This window comes from Triticum urartu, chromosome 7A (assembly GCF_056163025.1).
Source record: "Triticum urartu cultivar PI428250 chromosome 7A, HENAU_Tu73, whole genome shotgun sequence".
In the NCBI taxonomy this organism is placed as follows: domain Eukaryota; kingdom Viridiplantae; phylum Streptophyta; class Magnoliopsida; order Poales; family Poaceae; genus Triticum; species Triticum urartu.
This window is the reverse complement of record NC_141879.1, coordinates 518,687,264-518,707,567: the sequence shown is the minus strand read 5'-3', so window position 1 is coordinate 518,707,567 and position 20,304 is coordinate 518,687,264. Positions and strand designations below refer to the sequence as shown.

The following is a 20,304-nucleotide window of genomic DNA, read 5'->3' as shown; positions in this document are numbered from 1 at the left end:
GGCCCGCGCAGCTCGGAGACTCCAAGCCCCCTCGTTCCAGCAGTCCAAGAGGATGCCGTCGTGCCCGTGCTGCATCCCGTGAACCCGCCGGCGACCCCGACCTTCAGATTACCACGACGCGCCCGATGCCTCCTCGACCCCACGTTGAACCCCGACGCCACCTCATCCTGCCGCCGCCGGCGACCAGCAGGTCATGTCACCGTGCCTCTTCCTTCCCCGTCCCCGTCGCCCTCTCTCTGTTCTCCATTTTTTTCCCTCTGCCTCCAGTCTCAAGCTCTCTCTGTTTCCCAGCACAGGAGCTCATCGCCGTCATCCTCGCCTGCATCCGCCTCGCCCTCGCCAGCAAGCTGCCTCGCGCCTACTGCGTCCCCTTCGACCTTGCGCGCGAATGCCTCGCTGCCTTGTATGTTCGCGTTGACCCCGCATCGATCAAGCAGCCACGGTTCAGAGCAAGCTATCGCTGTTTCAGTTCCCAGTTTCGTCACACTTGCACCAAGGTATGGTTCATGTTGCGTATAAATGCTTTGTTTATCAAACTCCCATCGTAGCCCACTGGTCACTCGTGCATGCATCCATCTAGGAAGTCTTGGGTTCGATTCCCAGCTCTAAATATTTTTTTTTGCTTTGGCCTTTTATTTTTAGTGTGAGACGATTTTAGATCTTTTCATGGCATGCATAATTTCAGTAAATGCCATCGTTTCAAAATGCTAATAACTCCACAACCGTGCATCGGATTAAAATACTTTATATATGTAAAATGCTTAGAATTTTGTGTAGATTAATAATTTGCAACTTTCATCTATGTTAAAAATGTTTAAAATGTTGTTTCTTTAAATTTGCTCTTATGCCATGTTAAAATGATTTAATTCATAACTTAATAACCGTAGCTCCAAACTTAAATAATCTTTATATGTAAATGGGGTAGAAAATGCCTAGCTTAACATGGTGGCTTTACTTTGCATGTTTAACAACTCTAAAATATTGTTTAGGGCAGAACAGTACCAAATCTATAATATGCTCATGAGGAGTTTCCGGACTTGTTGTTTTGTTGTTCCGGCCTCATTTAAACTTGCCTAGATTAGATAGTTTTATTATGCTTCACCCTCTTGCCATGCTAACAACATTTAATCTTGTTGGGTACATAAATGAGAGAGAACTAAATAATTGATGTGGTGTTCCGTCAATATGCAACTCGTTGCATATTGAGCTCCACTTAACTTGTAGTTTCGTTTGTACCCCTTGCCATGACATGCATATTTAAACCGGACATGCATCATACTTGTTTGCCAATCGTGCCATGCTTATGTGATGGTTGTTTACTATGTTGTGTGCTTCTTTCCGGTGTTTGCTTCTTCGGCTTGGTTCCGGTAACGTCACGTTTGTGAGGATCCGTTCGACTTCGTCCGTGTGTCTTCTTCATGACTCGTTCTTCTTCCTTGCGGGACTTCAGGCAAGATGATCATACCCTCGAAATCACTTCTACCTTTGCTTGCTAGTTGCTCGCTCTTTCGCTATGCCTATGCTGCGATACCTACCACTTGCTTATCATGCCTCCTATATTGTTGAACCAAGCCCGTAACCCACCTTGTCCTAGCAAGCCGTTGTTTGGCTATGTTACCGCTTTGCTCAACCCCTCTTATAGCGTTCTTAGTTGCAGGTGAAGATTGAAGTTTGTTCCTTGTTGGAACATGGAGATGTTGTTCCTTGTTGGAACATGTTTACTTGTTGGGATATCACAATATATCTTATTTAATTAATGCATCTATATACTTGGTAAAGGGTCGAAGGCTCGGCCTTATGCCTGGTGTTTTGTTCCACTCTTGCCGCCCTAGTTTTCATCATATCGGTGTTATGTTCCCGGATTTTGCGTTCCTTACGCGGTTGGGTAATAATGGGAACCCCTTGACAGTTTGCCTTGATAAAACTCTTCCAGCAATGCCCAACATTGGTTTTACCATTCGCCACCAAGCCTCTTTTTCCCTTGGGTTCTGCAGACTCAAGGGTCATCATTATTTTAACCCCTCCGGGCCAGTGCTCCTCTAAGTGTTGGTCCGACCGAGCAGACTGCGGGACCATCTCGGGGCAACTTGAGGTTTGGTTTTACTCGTAGGATGTCTCATCTGAGTGTGCCCTGAGAACGAGATATGTGCAGCTCCTATCGGGATTTGTCGGCACATTCGGGCGGTGTTGCTGGATTTATTTTAACTTGTCGAAGTGTCTTGTAGAACCGGGATACCGAGTCTGATCAGAATGTCTCGGGAGAAGGTATATCCTTCGTTGACCGTGAGAGCTTGTCATGGGCTAAGTTGGGACACCCCTGCAGGGTTATGAACTTCCGAAAGCCGTGCCCGCGGTTATGGGCAGATGGGAATTTGTTAATGTCCGGTTGTAGAAAACCTGAAGTTGATCTTAATTAAAATACATCAACTGCGTGTGTAACCGTGATGGTCTCTTTCCGGCGGAGTCCGGGAAGTGAACACGGTGTTGGAGTAATGCTTGACGTAGGTTGTTCTAGGATCACTTCTTGATCATAGTTGTTCGACCGTGCTTTGCCTTCTCTTCTCGCTCTCTTTTGCGAATATGTTAGCCACCATATATGCTAGTCGCTTGCTGCAGCTCCACCTCATACCTTTACCTTACCCATAAGCTAAAATAGTCTTGATCGCGAGGGTGCGAGATTGCTGAGTCCCCATGACTCACAGATACTTCCAAAACCAGCTTGCAGGTGCCGATGAGTCCGTGCAGATGACGCAACCCAGCTCAAGGAGGAGCTCAATGAAGATCTTGTCCTTTGTGTTGTTTCGTTCTAGTTGATCAGTAGTGGAGCCCAGTTGGGGATGATTGGGGATCTATGTAGCTTTTGGGGTAGTCTTCTTTTATTTTGGTTTCATAGTCGGACCTTGATTGTATCTGGATGATGTAATGTTTATTCATGTATTGTGTGAAGTGGCGATTGTAAGCCAACTATGTATCTCTTTCCCTTATGTATTATATGGGTTGTGTGAAGATTACCTCACTTGCGACATTGCTTTCAATGCGGTTATGCCTCTAAGTCGTGCTTCGACACGTGGGAGATATAGCCGCATCGAGGGTGTTACAAAACCCTTCGGGAATTCATGATTCATAACTTCATCAGTGAAGCATAGGGGGTGTGCGGCACCTCTGTGCCGGGCTATATCTCGACGTAGTTCGTATGAGTCTTGTTTGCTGTATTCGGCCCGGCCGGATTTGCTCTTGGTGTATCCGACACGACGATTATCGTCCCGTGTGGGCGCACGTGCCCGTATCCCGTATATTGACCTTGCGATTTTTGCCTTACTGTCCAAGATGTCTCGCAGGTCCTCTGTGTTGCCCCGGGCCTTAGTATTTTTGACTGAGTGGCGACGGGGTGCGGTCTGAACTTTAGGCTGAAACGCCTCTCTGGCTCGGCCGCATAGTGGCCAGTCAGCCGCATCGTACACTGGTGAATGAGGTTTCAATGCTTCCTCCTCGAGGTGAGGTGGCAACCTGCGTTTTGGGTAACTTTTGGACGGGCGCTCGAGTTCATGCTCCTTGGCCGCAAGGACTTCGGTCCACCTGTCTGCTAGCAAGTCTTGATCGGCTTGAAGCTGTTGCTGTTTTTTCTTCAGGCTATTTGCCGTGGCCATAAGCCGGCGCTTGAAGCGCTCTTGCTCGACGGGGTCCTTAGGCACGATAAACTCATCGTCGCCGAGACTCGCCTCGTCTTCGGAGAGAGGCATGTAATTATCCTCCTCCGGTTCTCCATCTGCTGCCTGCTCTGGAGGGCTAGCCTGTTCGTCCTCTAACTCTACACCGTGCCGGAGGGGATTGTTGTTGTCTTTGGCGCTATCCGGAGTGTTATTATCTCCTGTGCCGGTATCACTGCTCTTGCTGTGGCGGGACTTAGAGCGGCGCCGCTGACGTCGACGCTTGGGTTGCTTCTTAGAGGGGTTATCCTCCGTTGTCTCGTCATCATTGGCTTCTTTGGGGGTGTCCACCATGTATATATCATGTGATGAGGTGGCGAGTCAGTGCCCCAAAGGCGGTGGATCCTGTTCCTCTCCGGCTTCATCATCCATATCATCGAAGTCGTTGGAGTCGAAGTCGAGCATGTCGATTAAGTCGTCGACAATGGCTACTACGTTAGATTGGATGGCTCTGAAGATAGCCGATCGGTGAAATTATCACCAGACACCAAACCTGTGCATATGGGTCGTGCCTCACGTGCACGAAATTTCAGCCCAACATGTGCCCGGCGCACGCCATTAAAAAGGTCAAGACTGGACTTCGGCCTGCCACGGAACCAGGCAGATCCTAAAAGCCAAGCCTTAAGGCCGGGCGCGACACAAACCTTTTAGTTGCTTGCCAACACGGCACTCCTCGGCACGTAACTAGCATTTATCTATACTTTTTAAGTTTTTTGGGTATTTTTTTAGCCTTTTCAATTTTCTCTATCTTTCTCTTTTTTAAAATTTTAGATTATTTTGTATATTTTTTTCTTATTTTTCAGTTTTTCATGAATTTTCGAAAAACAAACGGCCTGAAAGACCGAGAAACATTGTAGCCCGGCCTGTAGCCGTACAGTGCTAGGCCGGCCTTCAGGCATGTCGGGCCTATCCCTATGGCCAAGCTTTCAGGCCGACACGGGCCTATCCCTTTTACAGCCGGGCCGGCCCATGTGGCCAGGTTTGGCCGACGCCTAGCCTAGCCATACTCTCAGGCCACCCGAGTGTGTGTAGTCACAGTCACCGCCCACCACCTGTTCGAACAAAAACCTCCCCTCCGATGCCGCCGCCGCGCGCAGCGCTTCGCCGTCTTCTCCCCACCGCCGGCATCCAACCTATCCGGCGCCGCCCCGCGCCGCCTCCACCAGCCGACCGGAGCCCCCTACCCGACCCCTACGCTCTCCTCGTCCACGACCCCATCGACCTCCTCTCCTCGCTGTGGCGCCGCGCCTTCGCGCACCCGCCCTCCTCCCCCTTCCCCAACCTCTCCGGCTACGCCTCCCGCCTCGACCTCTGGCTCCTCTCCTACCAGCGCGCCTGCGCCCACGCCACCGGCTCCTTCCCGCCGCGCCAGGCCGTCCCGCTCCCCACCCTCCACTCCCTCCTCCGCCTCCGCGCCGCCGCCCTCCGCCGTCACCCCGCCTTCCCCTGGGGCGCCTCCACCCACCTCCTCCTCCGCTCCCCCGCCGACGCCCCCTCCACCGTCCCCGTCTCCCGCCGCAAGCTCACTGCCCGCCTAGCCAACGCCCCGCCCCCCTTCCAGGACCACGTCGTCCAGGAGCTCCTCCTCCTGCTCCTCGAACCCGTCTTCGAGCCCCGGTTCTCCCCCAAGTCCCACGCCTTCCGCCCTGGACGCGGGCCCCACACTGCCATCCGCTCCGTTCGCTCCGGCTTTGCCGGCTACCTCTGGTTCATCACTGCAGACCTCACAACCGTGGTCGACGCCTTATCGTCAGACACCATTCTGTCCTGTGTGGAGAAGGCCGTCTCTGATCGCAAGGTGCTGTCTTTGCTCAAGTCGGCGCTCAACGCCCCAGTCCGGCCCGGGTCTGTGCTTCCAAGGGAGAAGGATCTCGATGGGCTAAGCAAGAAGAGGCTGAAAAGGAAGGTGCTCAGGAAGAGCAGGAAGAAGAAGGTGCTTAATGAGGATGAGCCAAAGCCAGACCCATATTGGCTGAGACTGTTCTTTGGGTTCGCTCCAGAACAGGCGTGTCACGTGCCGGAATATGGGCATTGCGGGATAATTAGTCCATTGCTCGCCAATGTGTGCCTTAATGAGTTGGATTGGTGGATGGAGGAGAGGATTAACGAGTACTTCCGCCCGTCAAGGCATGATTCGATATGGAAGGAGGCGGGCGATGAGGGATGTCATAATCCATCTTGGCCTGAGTTTGTTCCGTCAAGTGGGAGGGAGAAGACCAGGAAGATGGATTTCCTTAGATTTGGCTCTCATGTCTTGATTGGGGTCCGGGGGCCGAGGGAGGATGCGGTTGAGATAAGGAGGCAACTGATGGAGTTTTGTGAGAGAACATTTGGTTTGAGGCCAGAGAATTCGTCGGTGGAGATTGAGCACATCACAAGGGGGATTGAATTCTTGGATCATGTCATTGCCCGCCGGGTCATCTACCCGACCTTGCGATACACCGCCAGTGGAGGGAACATTGTGAGTGAGAAAGGTATTGGAACATTGTTATCTGTCACAGCAAGCTTGCAGAGGTGCATAAGGCATTTCAGAAAGCTTGAGCTTGTAAAGGGGGACAGGGATCCTGAGCCATTACCGTGTTCACCAATGCTCTACTCTGGGCAGGCACACACTAATTCTCAGATGAACAAATTTCTTGAGACCATGGCTGATTGGTATAGGTATGCGGACAACCGGAAGAAGATTGTAGGGTTCTGCGCATATGTTATACGGAGCTCTTTGGCAAAGCTTTATGCGGCAAGGTATAGACTAAAATCCCGTGCTAAGGTTTACAAGATTGCATCCCGTGATCTCAGCCGCCCGTTGAGGGAGAGCACAAACAATGATGCACCAGAATACTCTGATCTCTTGAGGATGGGAGTTGTTGATATTATTGAGGGTGTACAATTTGCACGCATGTCATCAATTCCATCATGTGATTATACAACTTTCCCTAGAAACTGGGTACCTCACCACGAGCTTGTATTGCATGAGTATATCAAACTGCAAGATCCAAAGTTCTTCTGCGAACTTCACAAGACAATCAAACGACGGGAGATAAGTTCACCACAGGATGACGTATCGAAGATGGTGTGGCATTATAAGGTTCATGGTGTTTATGATAATAACAGGGTCTCAAAGAAATTAAATGAATGGAGGAGTAATGATGAAGCTGTCAAAGGGGACACACAACTATTGTTGGATAAGTAGTCCTAGATTCCATATCATTTGTAGAGATAATGATGGGTGATAGATCGATTGCACATAAGCAGATATCCTGTTTTGAACAAAACACAGTTTTGGACAAATAGTCCTAATTGTGTGTGCAGAATACTAATGGTTGATGTATCAACGACCTACCAGCTAAAGACCAAGAAATGTATCATTGGGCAAATATTTGGATGTTCAAGAGTACATGTTTGAACATGTACTACAATACTACACCTGATCTCAAGGTAAACTATGTGTTGTAACTTTGTGTGTTTGTCCTGACACCATTATGAGACATATTATCCCATTCTTTTTCTGTTTGATGTTCTTGCATATGTTTCTACTGTGGTAAGAATGTGTTGTTTGTAGTTATTGTGACACTAACAAAGTTGGGATTACAATGAAAATTTCCATTTCTAGTTAAGTAGGAGTAGTAAATTTATTAACAAGTTGATGGCACTTATTCAAGCCTTACACAGTTAGACTAACATGCTAGTTTACTCAACATGTTAATGATATAAAATTGTGACGCATACACTTTTCTTATGCTTATAAGTAGGCAATAATGTGAGGAAGTTTCATTGTTTTTGGAAGTTTGCTGGTGTTTGGAAGTTACGGTGGATAGTTTCATATACGTGGTGGTGTTTGTAAATTCTCAAGGCCTGTTCTTAGGATTTTAGTAGAACTGATAAAGAGGTATAACCTCATGGGGAATTCTGTTTCATTTAAAAAAAGGCACAAATACTGGTGCCTTTTCTGTTGCAGGATTCCGTGTGACATTCAGTTTGTCCTATTCCTGTGTTTTTCTTCTTTTTTGCGGTCCTTACAGAAGGTAATAAGTTATTTGTCATTAGCTTCTACTCCCTCTGTTCCTAAATATTTGTCTTTCTAGAGATTTCAACAAGTGACTACATATGGAGCAAAATGAGTGAATCTACACTTTAAAATATGTTACATCCGTATGTAGTAGTCCATTTGAAATCTCTAAAAAGACAAATATTTAGGAACGGAGGGAGTAATATAAATGAATATCCCTATCTAATTAAGAACATATAGTCATCTAATAATTGACTAGATATGGACTGATCGAACAAGCATATATTGTTCATCAGAACACTGCTTTTGGGGCCACTTTTGGTTGTAAGATTTTCACAAGATAGGATTTTTCTTCCTACAAGAGCCCTTTGGAACAATTGAATGACGTTGCAGGAATCCTATGAAATTCCTACGGATCCAGGTCTCTTTGGTTCAGAAGGATATCCATAGGACTTTTGAAGGACTGTAATCCTTAGGAAGGTTTCGTATATTGGTGGTCTGTAGGGTTGCATTCGTAGGAAGTTTTCCTATGAGGTCTTTTCTACTCTCAAAGGAAAAAACCATTCTACACGTACCTCTTGGAAAAATTGTTCAGGTTTGCTATGGTGTGATAAAGTCCTATAGTACTCAAGAAGGCATGATGGATGACACTTTAATCCTGCAATTTTCATGTTTATGCACTTTTTAGGGTCATGCAAATCAAAGAGGCCTGGAATGACCCAGTCCACAGGAATTTTGGAGCAATCCTAACATGAGGCTGGACCTCATGGAAAATGTCTTTCTGGGTCTTGAATGGACCTTCCATCCATTCCTCTTTTCAAATTCCCGCTAAATTCCTGTGGAGTATGGAAATGATTGTTTACGCAAATTCCTGTTTTTATTTGCTATAGGATTCAACATGCAATCCAATGTTTTTTCTGTTCCAAGCAGACATGAGTTCGAGCCAATATAATTTTAAGGAAATTCAAGGAAAATGAGCAAATAACAAGAATTTTGCTGGCCACACTGGATTAACCTGAGTTATTTTTATCCTTGGTCAAATTTTATTTGCATAATGTATTTTTTTTAGAAAAAAAAGAACAAGTCATAACTTGAAGGCTGTGCAAATTCTAAAGATTCTCTGATACATAGTTCAGCTAGAGGTATTATTCTTGTTGAGTGAAGATCACGATCTAATGCTTTTATAAGTAAATAGTAGCAATTATCAAATCAAATCTTAATCCACTACTCAATGTACTTGTCACAGTTTGCAAACTCGAGACTTTGACATGAAATGTCTAGTCATCTCCCATGCAATCATAACATTGTGAATTTTCAACATTGAATGCAAGTGTGCAGGTAGTTTCCATTTGTTTGCTTTTTGACTAACTTTAGTTATCTCTATTGATCTCCTCAACCATTGTGGAAACTCGTTTTGACCAAAATACTGTAGGGGAAGACCCTATGGCGTAGATTTTACGTTAAAGAAAAGAAAAGCTTCACGATGTTCAAGGTCTACATGGCTAGACCAAGATATATAAAAAAACAAAAGGCAACAAGCTAAACTACAAGTCATAACAACCAGTCAAGGGGCTGAACCTAGAGCTTGCTTCAGATGAAAACATTTGAGCTGAATGTCAGTCGGAAAACGCACTTTCCAGCGGGTAAAAGAGGGCTCCTGGTCTTTAAAGATGAAATCCTTACAGTCCTTCCAGATATTCCATGCATCAGAGATATTAACCTCCATGAAACATGGTCAACAGATTGTCTAAACTCATTATTTTTATTTAGCATGTCTAGACTGGTAAAAACTTAATATGGACTAGGTCACAATATTTGTTCATTGTTACACAATCATATTCATAGTAGCAATTTCAATGGTATCAATTATGTGTCACATAACCCACATATTCTGTTACACTGATTGTTGTTCATAGTTCAAATTAGGCCCGTTAAACCACACCTTGTAAAGGTCAATAGAGGGAGTGCTATTTTGTGTTCTAACTCTGTATCATATTGATTTTAGTTCTATGTCGAATGTATGATTTGTTTGTCTGTGAATCAGGCCTGCAATTTATGGTCCATCAAGTGAATGTTATGTCTAAGTATATACTATACTGTAAAGCCTTTTCCTGTTGGGAAGTGTGAACATTTACTCAGTTAGGTTAGGATAACTTTAACATACTATGGTATGGCACTATTAATCCACAAAGCTGGCTTCTTGCAGTACTAGTTTTATGCCGAATGTATTGGTGTAAGACCAGCATGCTCAAAAACCAACTCAGAGTTTTGTTTATAGTAATCAAACTAGACCGCAAATGCAAGTGTGACAAGTATGACTTAATATCTATATTTTGTCGGGGAAGTTCTAGAGTTTGAAGTATTTGAAAATTTCTCTCGTGTGGAAGTCCTAGTAGTTCGGGAGTCCAGTCAACCAACATGGACCATTAAAATAAACTTTGAAAAACTGATACTATTACAGCAGTCTGATTGATACTTATATGCAATGATGCCCAGTATCCAGTATGAAAGAAGTAGATCACGGTCATCTGGTTTCCCATTTCACACCCATTGTTGACAGTACATTGCTGCTGCTATCATTACGTTTTGTGTGACATCTGTAAACTATAGTGGCCTACGTTTTACGCCCCCACCACCCACACTTAAGAAAGCCCATGATCTTCACGCGAAAGCCTGTGTTTGTTTTATTTTCAAACATGCCAGATGCACCAAATGGCCCATCATCAGCCTGGTATGGTGCAAATTATAGTGGCCTGGATGATGTATGTGCCTGTTATTTCCTTCATTATTTGAAGTCGGGCGCACTAGTAAACATTGAATGTTTGGCGGCGCGAACGCGCACACATATGCTTCCGCTGTGATTATGCTCCTGTAGTTTTATATCAAGAAACGAACTGTTTTGATATAATTATCTAAAAATATGGTACTAGAAAACCATTTCATTTGTCTGCATAATATCCCAAGCCTTGACACCCCTTTTATGGCTTCCTTTGGGTCTGCATTGTTTGTTTCTGTATGGGACCATGTATATGTAGCAAATGCATGTTGGGCCTGTGTTGGTGTTCTCCCAGCCACACGATCCCTCAATGCAATGGCCTACATCAACTTGATGGTGGGGTGGGGTAGGGTGGGGGTGGGGGTGGGGTTCCTTTTCTTTGATCGATGCCAAGCAGCACCACCAACGGAATGATTTTATTGGGCTGCGCCTTTCCTTTAGCGGGCCATTACGGGACAAACGGTGCGGCGAGGACCATTTTTCGCTGCTGCGCAGGGTCACCGTCTTGCAGTACACAGTTCCTGCTGGTGGGGTGGGGAGGGCTGCAATTATTTTCTGTTACTCTGATCTGTCATCGTGGAAACTGCTTTCGCCGTTGGGGCACTCGGAGGGATACATGGCGATGGGACGGGATGGCCGGTGCTGGAGACCTGGTGTGCACAAACCATGTAACCTCTCGTTTACACTTTCCGGTGCAAACGGTTAGCATTCGGGTATGGCATGGGCAGCTGGAGTGTCTCCATCTTGTAAGCAAGACTGCAAGATGGCTACCTCAGCCCTTGTTGTGCTTTCTTTTTCTAGAATGCAGTTTTCGCAGTGTCGCTGTCGGCAAAGCCTCGTTGATTTGCAGGATTCTTAAAACATGAGAATGGGAAAAATGCAGAAATGGGGCGGCATGCTATCTGCAGTACCGCAGGATTAACATGTGCGTTTGATTGTTTTTTTTTGAAACAAGGATGTGCGTTTGATTGTGCGCAGGGAAAAAAAACCCGTAGAAAATCTTCACATGAGACTGCAATCCTACGAATCAAACAACACAAGAAAGAAAAATCTGAAGGATCAGAATCTTCTAGAGCTCCTTTAGGAATCCTCCGAATCAAAGAGGCCCCCCCTGATATTTTGCTTTCAGGATGTGGCGGCCCTCGCCCCGGCCAAAGCTGACATCGCCGGTTCGCCGTCGGGCAATTAATCATCGGAACAGGATCCTGGTTAGAAGTTGACAAGCATTTTTCACACGACAAGAAAGCCTTCTGTAACATGTGTGCGCTTGATGGCCTCTCACGATTTCGTCCCCGCCCAGCACTCTCTCGGCCGTTCCAGATAACGACCGCCCTCGCGATGCTTATCGCACCGGCCCGGTTCCTTGTTCCGTATCGTACGTGACACACGGCGCGAGCGACAGTAGGTATTCCCTATCCTGCCCTGCGTCATGTATTTTAGCACCATATTCCCTATCTATCTCTCTATCTATCTATCCCTTTGTGCTCTCCCGGTCACACGAATCCTTTGCGCCGAGGCGGTGCCGCCGCGGGCGGCTCGGTCCCTTTCCAGCGCCATGCCATGGTGCGAATAAAATAAAATAAAATAAAGTTGCGTTTGTTCTGAAGAAGAAGAGAGAATATGTGCACTGTTGAATGTAATATATTCTCCGTGTGCGTGTGTGTGAGGGAAAAAGGTCTCTGCTCAGCCCCCTCGTCCACCCCCTTGTCCTTTTGATGACAGCAGCACTGGCTTGATTGATTCCCCTACTCGCAAAAGAAAAAAGGATTGATTGATTCCCCGGCCTCGGTCCACTGGGCCGATGCAGGCCTCTGCGCCGAATCGCCGGTGAATCGCGAAAAGGTGGAGGAAAAGTTAATTTTGAACAGCTTCTCTCTCGGCTCTACTGAGCGGAATAATTTTATTATATTTTACTCGTAGATAGATATGTATATAGATTTAGATGTAGCCAATCGGCGCTTGAGATTAGATTGGAGGGTCAGTCGGGTGAGAGAGACACGAACAAATCTGAGTGGGTACGTAGGTGGGCCGCGCGCCGCACGCCCAGCGAAATCTTGTGCCCCTGTTGACCCAAATAATTCCCACTTCTTCCCTGCATGTTTTCTTTTTGGTTAACGCCTTCTCTCTTCTCTTGTACGGAGGAGGAGCAGTTGATTTGCTGAGCTGAAACATTCGTGTCACTGATAAGACGAATTTGGTCGCCATTCTTCGTGTTGAACAGGATGCATTCGTGCTTCTGGTAATAAGAGATCGATCCCGAGCGGAAACGAGTCTCGGCCGCCGTTGAACCGGAGGAATTGATCGAGCCGATGCGTAGAGCTGAAACATTGGTCTTGCTGATCAGACGAATGTGATCGTCATTCCTCGTGTTGATCAGGACGTGGGCGACAGTGGTGCCTTCATTTTTGTTATATAATTATTAAAAACGATCACGAGCGGAAACGAGCCTCGACGGTTCTTGAACGGGAGAAATTGACCGGACCGGCGGTTGAGCCGGCGTGGCGCGTATACAGCGCTCCACGTCCTTTTCCGCTTCATATTGTCTCCCAAGCCATTGACCAGATTTTTTATCATTTTATCTCGTGCAGTGTGGTGACCCGACGAGCCCGTAAAGCGGACGACGCTTCCGTCTCATTCGCCGGGGTCAAAACAAAACAAAAACTAAACTCGGCCACGTTCCCGTCCCGCTCTCGCTCTCTCTCACGCCCTGGCCTCCCGTTTTGTTTTATTTTATTTGGGTTTGTTTGGCGAGAGGGCAGGAAAGGCTCTGGAAAACAGAAAGCGGGGTTGGCCTTTTGCTCGGGGGAAAATGAAAAGAAAGAAGCAAACGAAAGGGAAGATGCTCACGCACGCAGACGTTAATTCGCGCACGCTTTTGTCCCCGAGGTCACGTGCGTCAGCTCTGAGCGTGAGCGGCCGGAGATCGCCTGCGGCCGCGCATTCTGTGGCCGTTTCTGCTCCGAAGCGGCGTGCGACGACAAAACGAACCGGGTGAAATGGCGTGGTGGTTGGGCGCGGTGAGAGCTTTTCCGTTGGTGCTTGGGATAATCCGTGGACAGCGCCGACCTGGGCGAGCGGGCCGTACAGCGCAATGGTCTCTGCGTCGGGTGCCATGCCATGTTCGTCCTGCACGTGCGGATAGCTCCGGCCATGGACTTGGGGGTGGACGGCGGAGCAATTCTCCGACTGCCGACAATGGCATGGCGCTACGTACGGCATCTCCAAGACTCCAACCGACCCTCAAACCTCTCGCATCATGCTGTCTGAACAACAGAAGCCATCCAAATATTGAATGCGGCCCTATATCGATTCACAGCGTGATCCGAACACGTTTTCTTTCGCAAAGTAGAGAAAAGCATGAGGAGCTTTGCGGGAGTCTGGACCGATTTCAAGCCCACCGCCGACCATTCTGGCCCATCTAAAATCCCTCCTCCCTCCTGCGCGTGTTTCTCGTTCAAAACGGTCAGCGCTGGTCCAGAGTGTCAGTGCCCGCATTTATGCTCGTCCAGAGAAGACGCGACCGCTCACTGGCGCCGGCATTGAAGCGGCGCGCCGACCGAGAGAGCGTCGTCCACGTCGCTTCCTGGTGCAGGCGACTGCTGCGCGTTCAAACGACATGACGGCCGCCCGTCCCTCCGTCTACCGCCCACATTGATGGCATGCGGTTGCCGAGGCGTCTCCTCCGACGCAACCCGTCCGTCCATCTATCGCCCACCATTGCTATATAAGCTGCTGCCCCGGCCATAGCCGCATTCATCCGCCTCCCATCCCTCTTCTCACCACTCCTATCATGCATTCCTCCCTACCAAAGCTCATTGGGACAGGCTGACACCGGACCAGAAGAAGGAGACGGCCGCCATTGCTGCCAGCTAACAGGCCGGCAGGTAGCGGAGGACAACAACGAGCCGACGCCACCATCCTCATCCACGCTAGCCTCCTTGTCCATGCCCCCCTCGCCGGCACATTGCACCATGACCATCGATGAGGCCCGTGCTCATTATATGGACATGGTGTGGGAGGAGCGGTTCCGGGAAGTGTAGGCCAACGCTTCCTACAACCACCATCTCCTCCAGGAGCACCTGCTGGCAGAGGAGCAACTCGCCACCAGACGCGGACATGGCGGAGCAGGAGGCACTGCTCGAGTCCTACCGCTCCACCCGCAATATCCGCCTCGCCCGTTGGCGGTACCAGCAGCGGGTGGCGGAGGTTGCCAGCCGCCGGCAAGGAGTGCGACGACGAGGCGGGCGAGGTAGTATTCGGCGATACCGATGAAGAGGAGGACATCATCAAGGCCGCGCCCCGCCACATGGAGCACGAAGACGGCATGTCCGTGGGTGCCACCGACAGCGAGGAATAGTAGTGCGCGGTAGTTCGCCAGCGCTCCTTCCCTCCCGTCGACGCCAAGCTTGGTGGGTTGAGAATCGACGGCTGATTTGTCGTTTGATGGCGAGGTGGAGGCGGACAGCTTCAGTTCCCGGTGCTTCAGAGGCGCAGCTGGAGAGCACTGAGGTGGAGCGGGAGAAGGAGAAGCTTCTGTTCTCCGGGTTCATGGCCGGACAAGGGGATCGGGCACGGGCGACCATTTAGATCAGGTATTAATTATACCTCCAAAGCCAGACTAGCACCGTAGTTTGTAAATGTAATGAAATCCGTCCGTGTTTACACGTATTTCATCCGGTTGGTTCGAACTTTTGTCAAAATGTATGCGGCTATAATTGGACGGAGGTCTTTCGCATCCATACCTATGAACTGGTCCCATCTATTCATGGACGGATACGGGAGAAATTTTGTAGGTTGTCGTTGGAGATGCCCTTACACCTTCTCTGCCTGGCTACGAATTGTGGAAGATGAAGGTGACTCTTATCATGACTATCCCTTTGTTGGTGTTCTATAAAGACATGAGCATTGAGCAATGGGGGGATACGGTCAAAAAATGCCTTAAGATTTTTCTAAAAAAACAACTGTCATAAGGGTGTCTTCAAGGGCGACTCGTAAATTTTCTCTCGCAATCATCCACGGACGGGAGGGACCAATCAATATACAAGGATGCGGAAGACCGCCATCCAACACTACCCGTAGACATCGCAAACACTATCCGAAGAATCGGACGAAATCCGTGTAAACACAACCAAATTTTCATACAAACCGGACAAAGTTCATGCAAACATGGCGGATTTTCATTAGATTCCATATAAACATGATGGAATTCATTATATTTTGGACATGGTTAAACTAAAAAGGTGCTCGTCCGACTCTAGAGGTATAATACCTAAACTAAAAGATCGTCGGCGCTCATTCCCCATCTCCGGCCATGAGCCCCGAAAAATAAAGCTTCGCCTTCTTTAGCTCCGCATCTAGAATCCGCCTTCGGAGCATCGGGAACTGAAGTTGTCCGCCTCCACGTTGCCCCCAAGCGACTAATCGACCGACGATGCTCAGCCCACCAAACTTGGCATTGATGGGAGGGGAGGAGCGGTGGCCTTCTGGGGACCCAAGCGACGGCGACCTACCGTGCACTATTCTTCCTCACCGTCGGCAGGGCCCGCGAACGTGTCCGCTTCGTGGTCGTGATGGCGAGGCGCCGCCTCAGCGGAACCGGCGTTGTCGCCCTCATCGTCGGTCTCGCCGAACACCTCGTCTACCACCTCGTCGCACTCCTTGTAGGCGACCACCAGTTCCGCTGCCAGCTGGCAGTACCACCAACGGGCGGAGCGGTAGGAGTCAAGCATCTCCGCCAGGACCGCATCCGGCGTGATCGTCCTACCTGCAGCGAGCTGCTCCTCCGCCTGCAGGTGCTCCTGAAGGAGTTGGTGGTTGTGGGCGGCGTCGGCTTGTGCCTCCCTAAAATGCTCCTCCCGCACCATGTGTAATGGGCACGTGCCTCGTCGATGGTCATGGTGCAATGCACCTATGAGGGTGGCGCGGATGAGGAGGCTAGCGTGGACGAGAAGGGTGGCGTCGGCTCGTCGTTAGCCGCATCCTCCATAGGGACGTCAGTATCCTTCGGTTGCCTGCTTGCAGCAATGGTGACCATCTCCTTCTTCTGCTCCAGCGTCAGCCCGTCCTAGAGAGCTATGGCACGGGGAGAAAACCATGGTGCGAGTGGTGCGGAGAGGGATCGAAGGCGGATGGTCGGGGCAACAGTTTGTATAGCAATGATGGGCAACAGAGGGATGGACGGGTGGTGCCTGAGTAGCCACCTCGGTAACCGCATGTAATTAATGTGAGTGGCAGACGGATAAACAGACGACCGTCATGTCGTTTGAAGCGGAGCAGTCGCGTGCACCGGGAAGCGGCGTGAGCGGCGCTCTCTCGGCCGGCGCGCCGCTTCAATGCTGACATCAGTGAGCAGTCGCATCTGCTCTCGCCGGGCATAAATGCGGACACTGATGCTCTGAATCGGCGCAAACATTTTTGGGCACGATGCACGTGCGGCGCGAGGAAGGGGGTTTGGGTGGGCCAGTGTCGTCGAAAGCGGGCTTGGGTGATGTCCGGACGCTCGCAAAGCCCCTCCCCCGTTTGTCTTCAGTTTGCGGGAGAAAGTACGTTCAGACCGTGTCACTGATCAATACAAGATTGTGTTAGATGACTTCAGCGGTCCGGACAACGCAATTTGAACGTATGCGAACAGTTTGGAAATCAGCGTTGGAGATGCCTAAGATAGAACCGAGTACCATCAAAGATAAAACTTAAGGCTGGGCAAACGCTTAAAAACTCTTCGTCCATCTATTTTTTTGACAAGTATTTTTGAATGGAGGAAATAACTGACACACACTAATCATCGCACGGTGGAGAATAAGGCTGCGTTTGGCAGCAAAGTTTTTTTGAAAGTTTTCTGAGAATAGTATTTCTTAAGAATTTGGTTTACGGAGAGATTATATACACATTGCTGATGCCCTTATCATTAGAGCATCTTCAACAGGCGCCGAACGCGCCGCGCGCTAAAAACTGCTTTGCCGCGCGCTCATCGTCTGATTTGGCGCGGCGCGCAGCGCTGACTCCAGCAGTCGCGCTAAAATGCAGCGCGCGTACGCCGCTCCAATAGTGCACAAAAAATGTAGTGCGCGCTCATTCTACAACATTTTTTACATAGATAAACGAAAGATTGCATAGATAAAAACGATACAAAGGTATTTTACGTCGGTGCAACTAGAGCGATAGTTCGAAAACATAGATAGATAAAACTATGGTGCAACTAGATAGAAACTATTACAACATACATAGATAGAAACTACTCCAAGTCGCTACCATCATCATCCTCGTCGGTGTCGTCCGAGGTATCGAGCCATATGTCCAACCAACGTTCATCGTCTGACGTGAAGATCGACCTCCCACCTGCTGCAACGATATCGGACTGCGCATTCGCCAATGCCTTCCGCCGACGCCGGTCCGCCCGCTTCGCGCGGCGCCTTGCCGTCATCTCCGCCCAGTAGGCACGCTCGTCGGTGACGTCCTTCGGGTGGCGACGACGCCACTCCGCCATGGCTCGCTCGTCCTCCTCGGCGATGAGGAGGCGGCGTTGCCGCCGAGCGTGGTCGGCACAGTCCATGTCGGTGATGAGACGCGGCGGAGGGGCGATGTGAAGGAAATATGCCCTAGAGTTAATAATAAAGTTATCATTTATTTCCTTATATCATGATAAATGTTTATTATTCATGCTAGAATTGTATTAACCGGAAACATAATACATGTGTGAATACATAGACAAACAGAGTGTCACTAGTATGCCTCTACTTGACTAGCTCGTTGATCAAAGATGGTTAAGTTTCCTAACCATATACATGAGTTGTCATTTTATTAACGGGATCACATCATTAGGAGAATGATGTGATTGACTTGACCCATTCCGTTAGCTTAGCACTCGATCGTTTAGTTTGTTGCTATTGCTTTCTTCATGACTTATACATATTCCTATGACTATGAGATTATGCAACTTCCGTTTACCGGAGGAATACTTTGTGTGCCACCAAACTTCACAACGTAATTGGGTGATTATAAAGGTGCTCTACAGGTGTCTCCTAAGGTACTTGTTGGGTTGGCGTATTTCGAGATTAGGATTTGTCACTCCGATTGTCGAAGAGGTATCTCTGGGCCCACTCGGTAATGCACATCACTATAAGCCTTGCAAGCATTGCAACTAATGAGTTAGTTGCGGGATGATGTATTACAGAACGAGTAAAGAGACTTGCCGGTAACGAGATTGAACTAGGTATTGAGATACCGACGATCGAATCTCGGGCAAGTAACATACCGATGACAAAGGGAACAACGTATGTTGTTATGCGGTTTGACCGATAAAGATCTTCGTAGAATATGTGGGAGCCAATATGAGCATCCAGGTTCCGCTATTGGTTATTGACCGGAGACATGTCTCGGTCATGTCTACATAGTTCTCGAACCCGTAGGGTCCGCATGCTTAAAGTTCGATGACGGTTATATTATGAGTTTATGTGTATTGATGTACCGAAGGTAGTTCGGAGTCCCGGATGAGATCGGGGACATGACGAGGAGTCTCGAAATGGTCGAGGCGTAAAGATCGATATATTGGATGACTATATTCAGACATCGGAAAGGTTCCGAGTGATTCGGGTATTTTTCGGAGTACCGGAGAGTTACAAGAATTCGCCGAGGAGTATATGGGCCTTATTGGGCTTTAGGGGAAAGAGAGAGGAGAGGTTGGGCGCCCCCAAGGCCTAGTCCGAATTGGACTAGGGGGAGGGGCTGCGCCCCCTCCTTCCTTCTCTTCTCTCTTCCCTTCCCTTGACTCCTACTCCTACTACTTGGAAGAGGGGGAATCCTACTCCCGATGGGAGTAGGACTCCTCCAGGGCGCGCCATAGGGGCCGGCCCTCTCCTCCCTCCTCCACTCCTTTATATACGTGGCCAGGGGCACCCCATAGACACAACAATTGATCTCTTAGCCGTGTGCGGTGCCCCCTCCATCATAATCCACCTCGATCATATCGTAGCGGTGCTTAGGCGAAGCCCTGCGTCGGTAGAACATCATCAATGTCACCACGCCGTCGTGCTGATGAAATTCTCCCTCAACACTCGGCTGGATCGGAGTTCGAGGGCCGTCATCGAGTTGAACGTGTGTAGAACTCGGAGGTGCCGTGCGTTCGGTACTTGATCGGTCGGATCGTGAAGACGTACGACTACATCAACCGCGTTGTGCTAACGCTTCCGCTTTCGGTCTACGAGGGTACGTGGACACACTCTCCCCTCTCGTTGCTGTACATCACCATGATCTTGCATGTGCGTAGGAAATTTTTTAAATTACTACGTTCCCCAACACGATGCGCTGCGCCTGCTCGCGCGTGAAGACGTTCCGGAAGTTCATCTGCGACCGGGGCCTGTCCAATCGCCACGCCGCCGCGTCGTACGCGCGGGCTGCCTCGTGCATGCTCCGGAACGACCCGAGGCCGAGCCGGACGTCGCCGGACCGGATCTCAGCGTAGTACCAGCCGTTGGGGTGCTCGCAGACGCCGCGGTAGCCCGAAGAACCCCGGGGGCGCGGCGACATGGTGGCGCGGTGGTGGCGCGGAAAGCGGCGAAGCAGCGACGTGGCAAAGCGCCGAGGATGCGAAGCGGCGAGGTTACGAGGGGAGGGCGCGTGCCTTTGTTCTGTGCGTGTGGCGAGCGCGAGATTTTATAGGCACGCGCAAAGCGGCGCGCCAAATCTATCGCGCCGCGTGCCGCTTTCTCCCCCGCACGCGGAACCAGCCGGCGCGCGCGAAAACCAAAATTTACCGCGTGGGCGCGCCTTTTGCCGTGCATGTTGGAGATGCTCTTAGGGCGTGTCCATAACTCAGCTCA

The 20,304-nt window shown here is 49.3% G+C and overlaps 2 protein-coding genes across 2 annotated transcripts; one reads left to right on the top strand and one right to left on the bottom strand.

Moving 5' to 3' along the window:
- Nucleotides 1-4,724: 4,724 nt before the first annotated feature.
- Nucleotides 4,725-7,213, top strand: NMAT1 (Intron maturase, type II family protein). Its single transcript, XM_048683871.2, has one exon. It carries the CDS (start codon nucleotides 4,786-4,788, stop codon nucleotides 6,895-6,897), a length of 2,112 nt encoding a protein of 703 aa, XP_048539828.2. The 5' UTR covers nucleotides 4,725-4,785; the 3' UTR covers nucleotides 6,898-7,213.
- Nucleotides 7,214-17,720: 10,507 nt separating this feature from the next.
- On the bottom strand, nucleotides 17,721-20,011 carry LOC147960223 (uncharacterized). Its single transcript, XM_087532616.1, has 2 exons — nucleotides 19,787-20,011; nucleotides 17,721-18,068 (listed from the first exon to the last, which is right to left on the bottom strand). Exons 1-2 carry the CDS (start codon nucleotides 20,009-20,011, stop codon nucleotides 17,721-17,723), a joined length of 573 nt encoding a protein of 190 aa, XP_087388742.1.
- Between the last annotated feature and the right edge of the window lie 293 nt (nucleotides 20,012-20,304).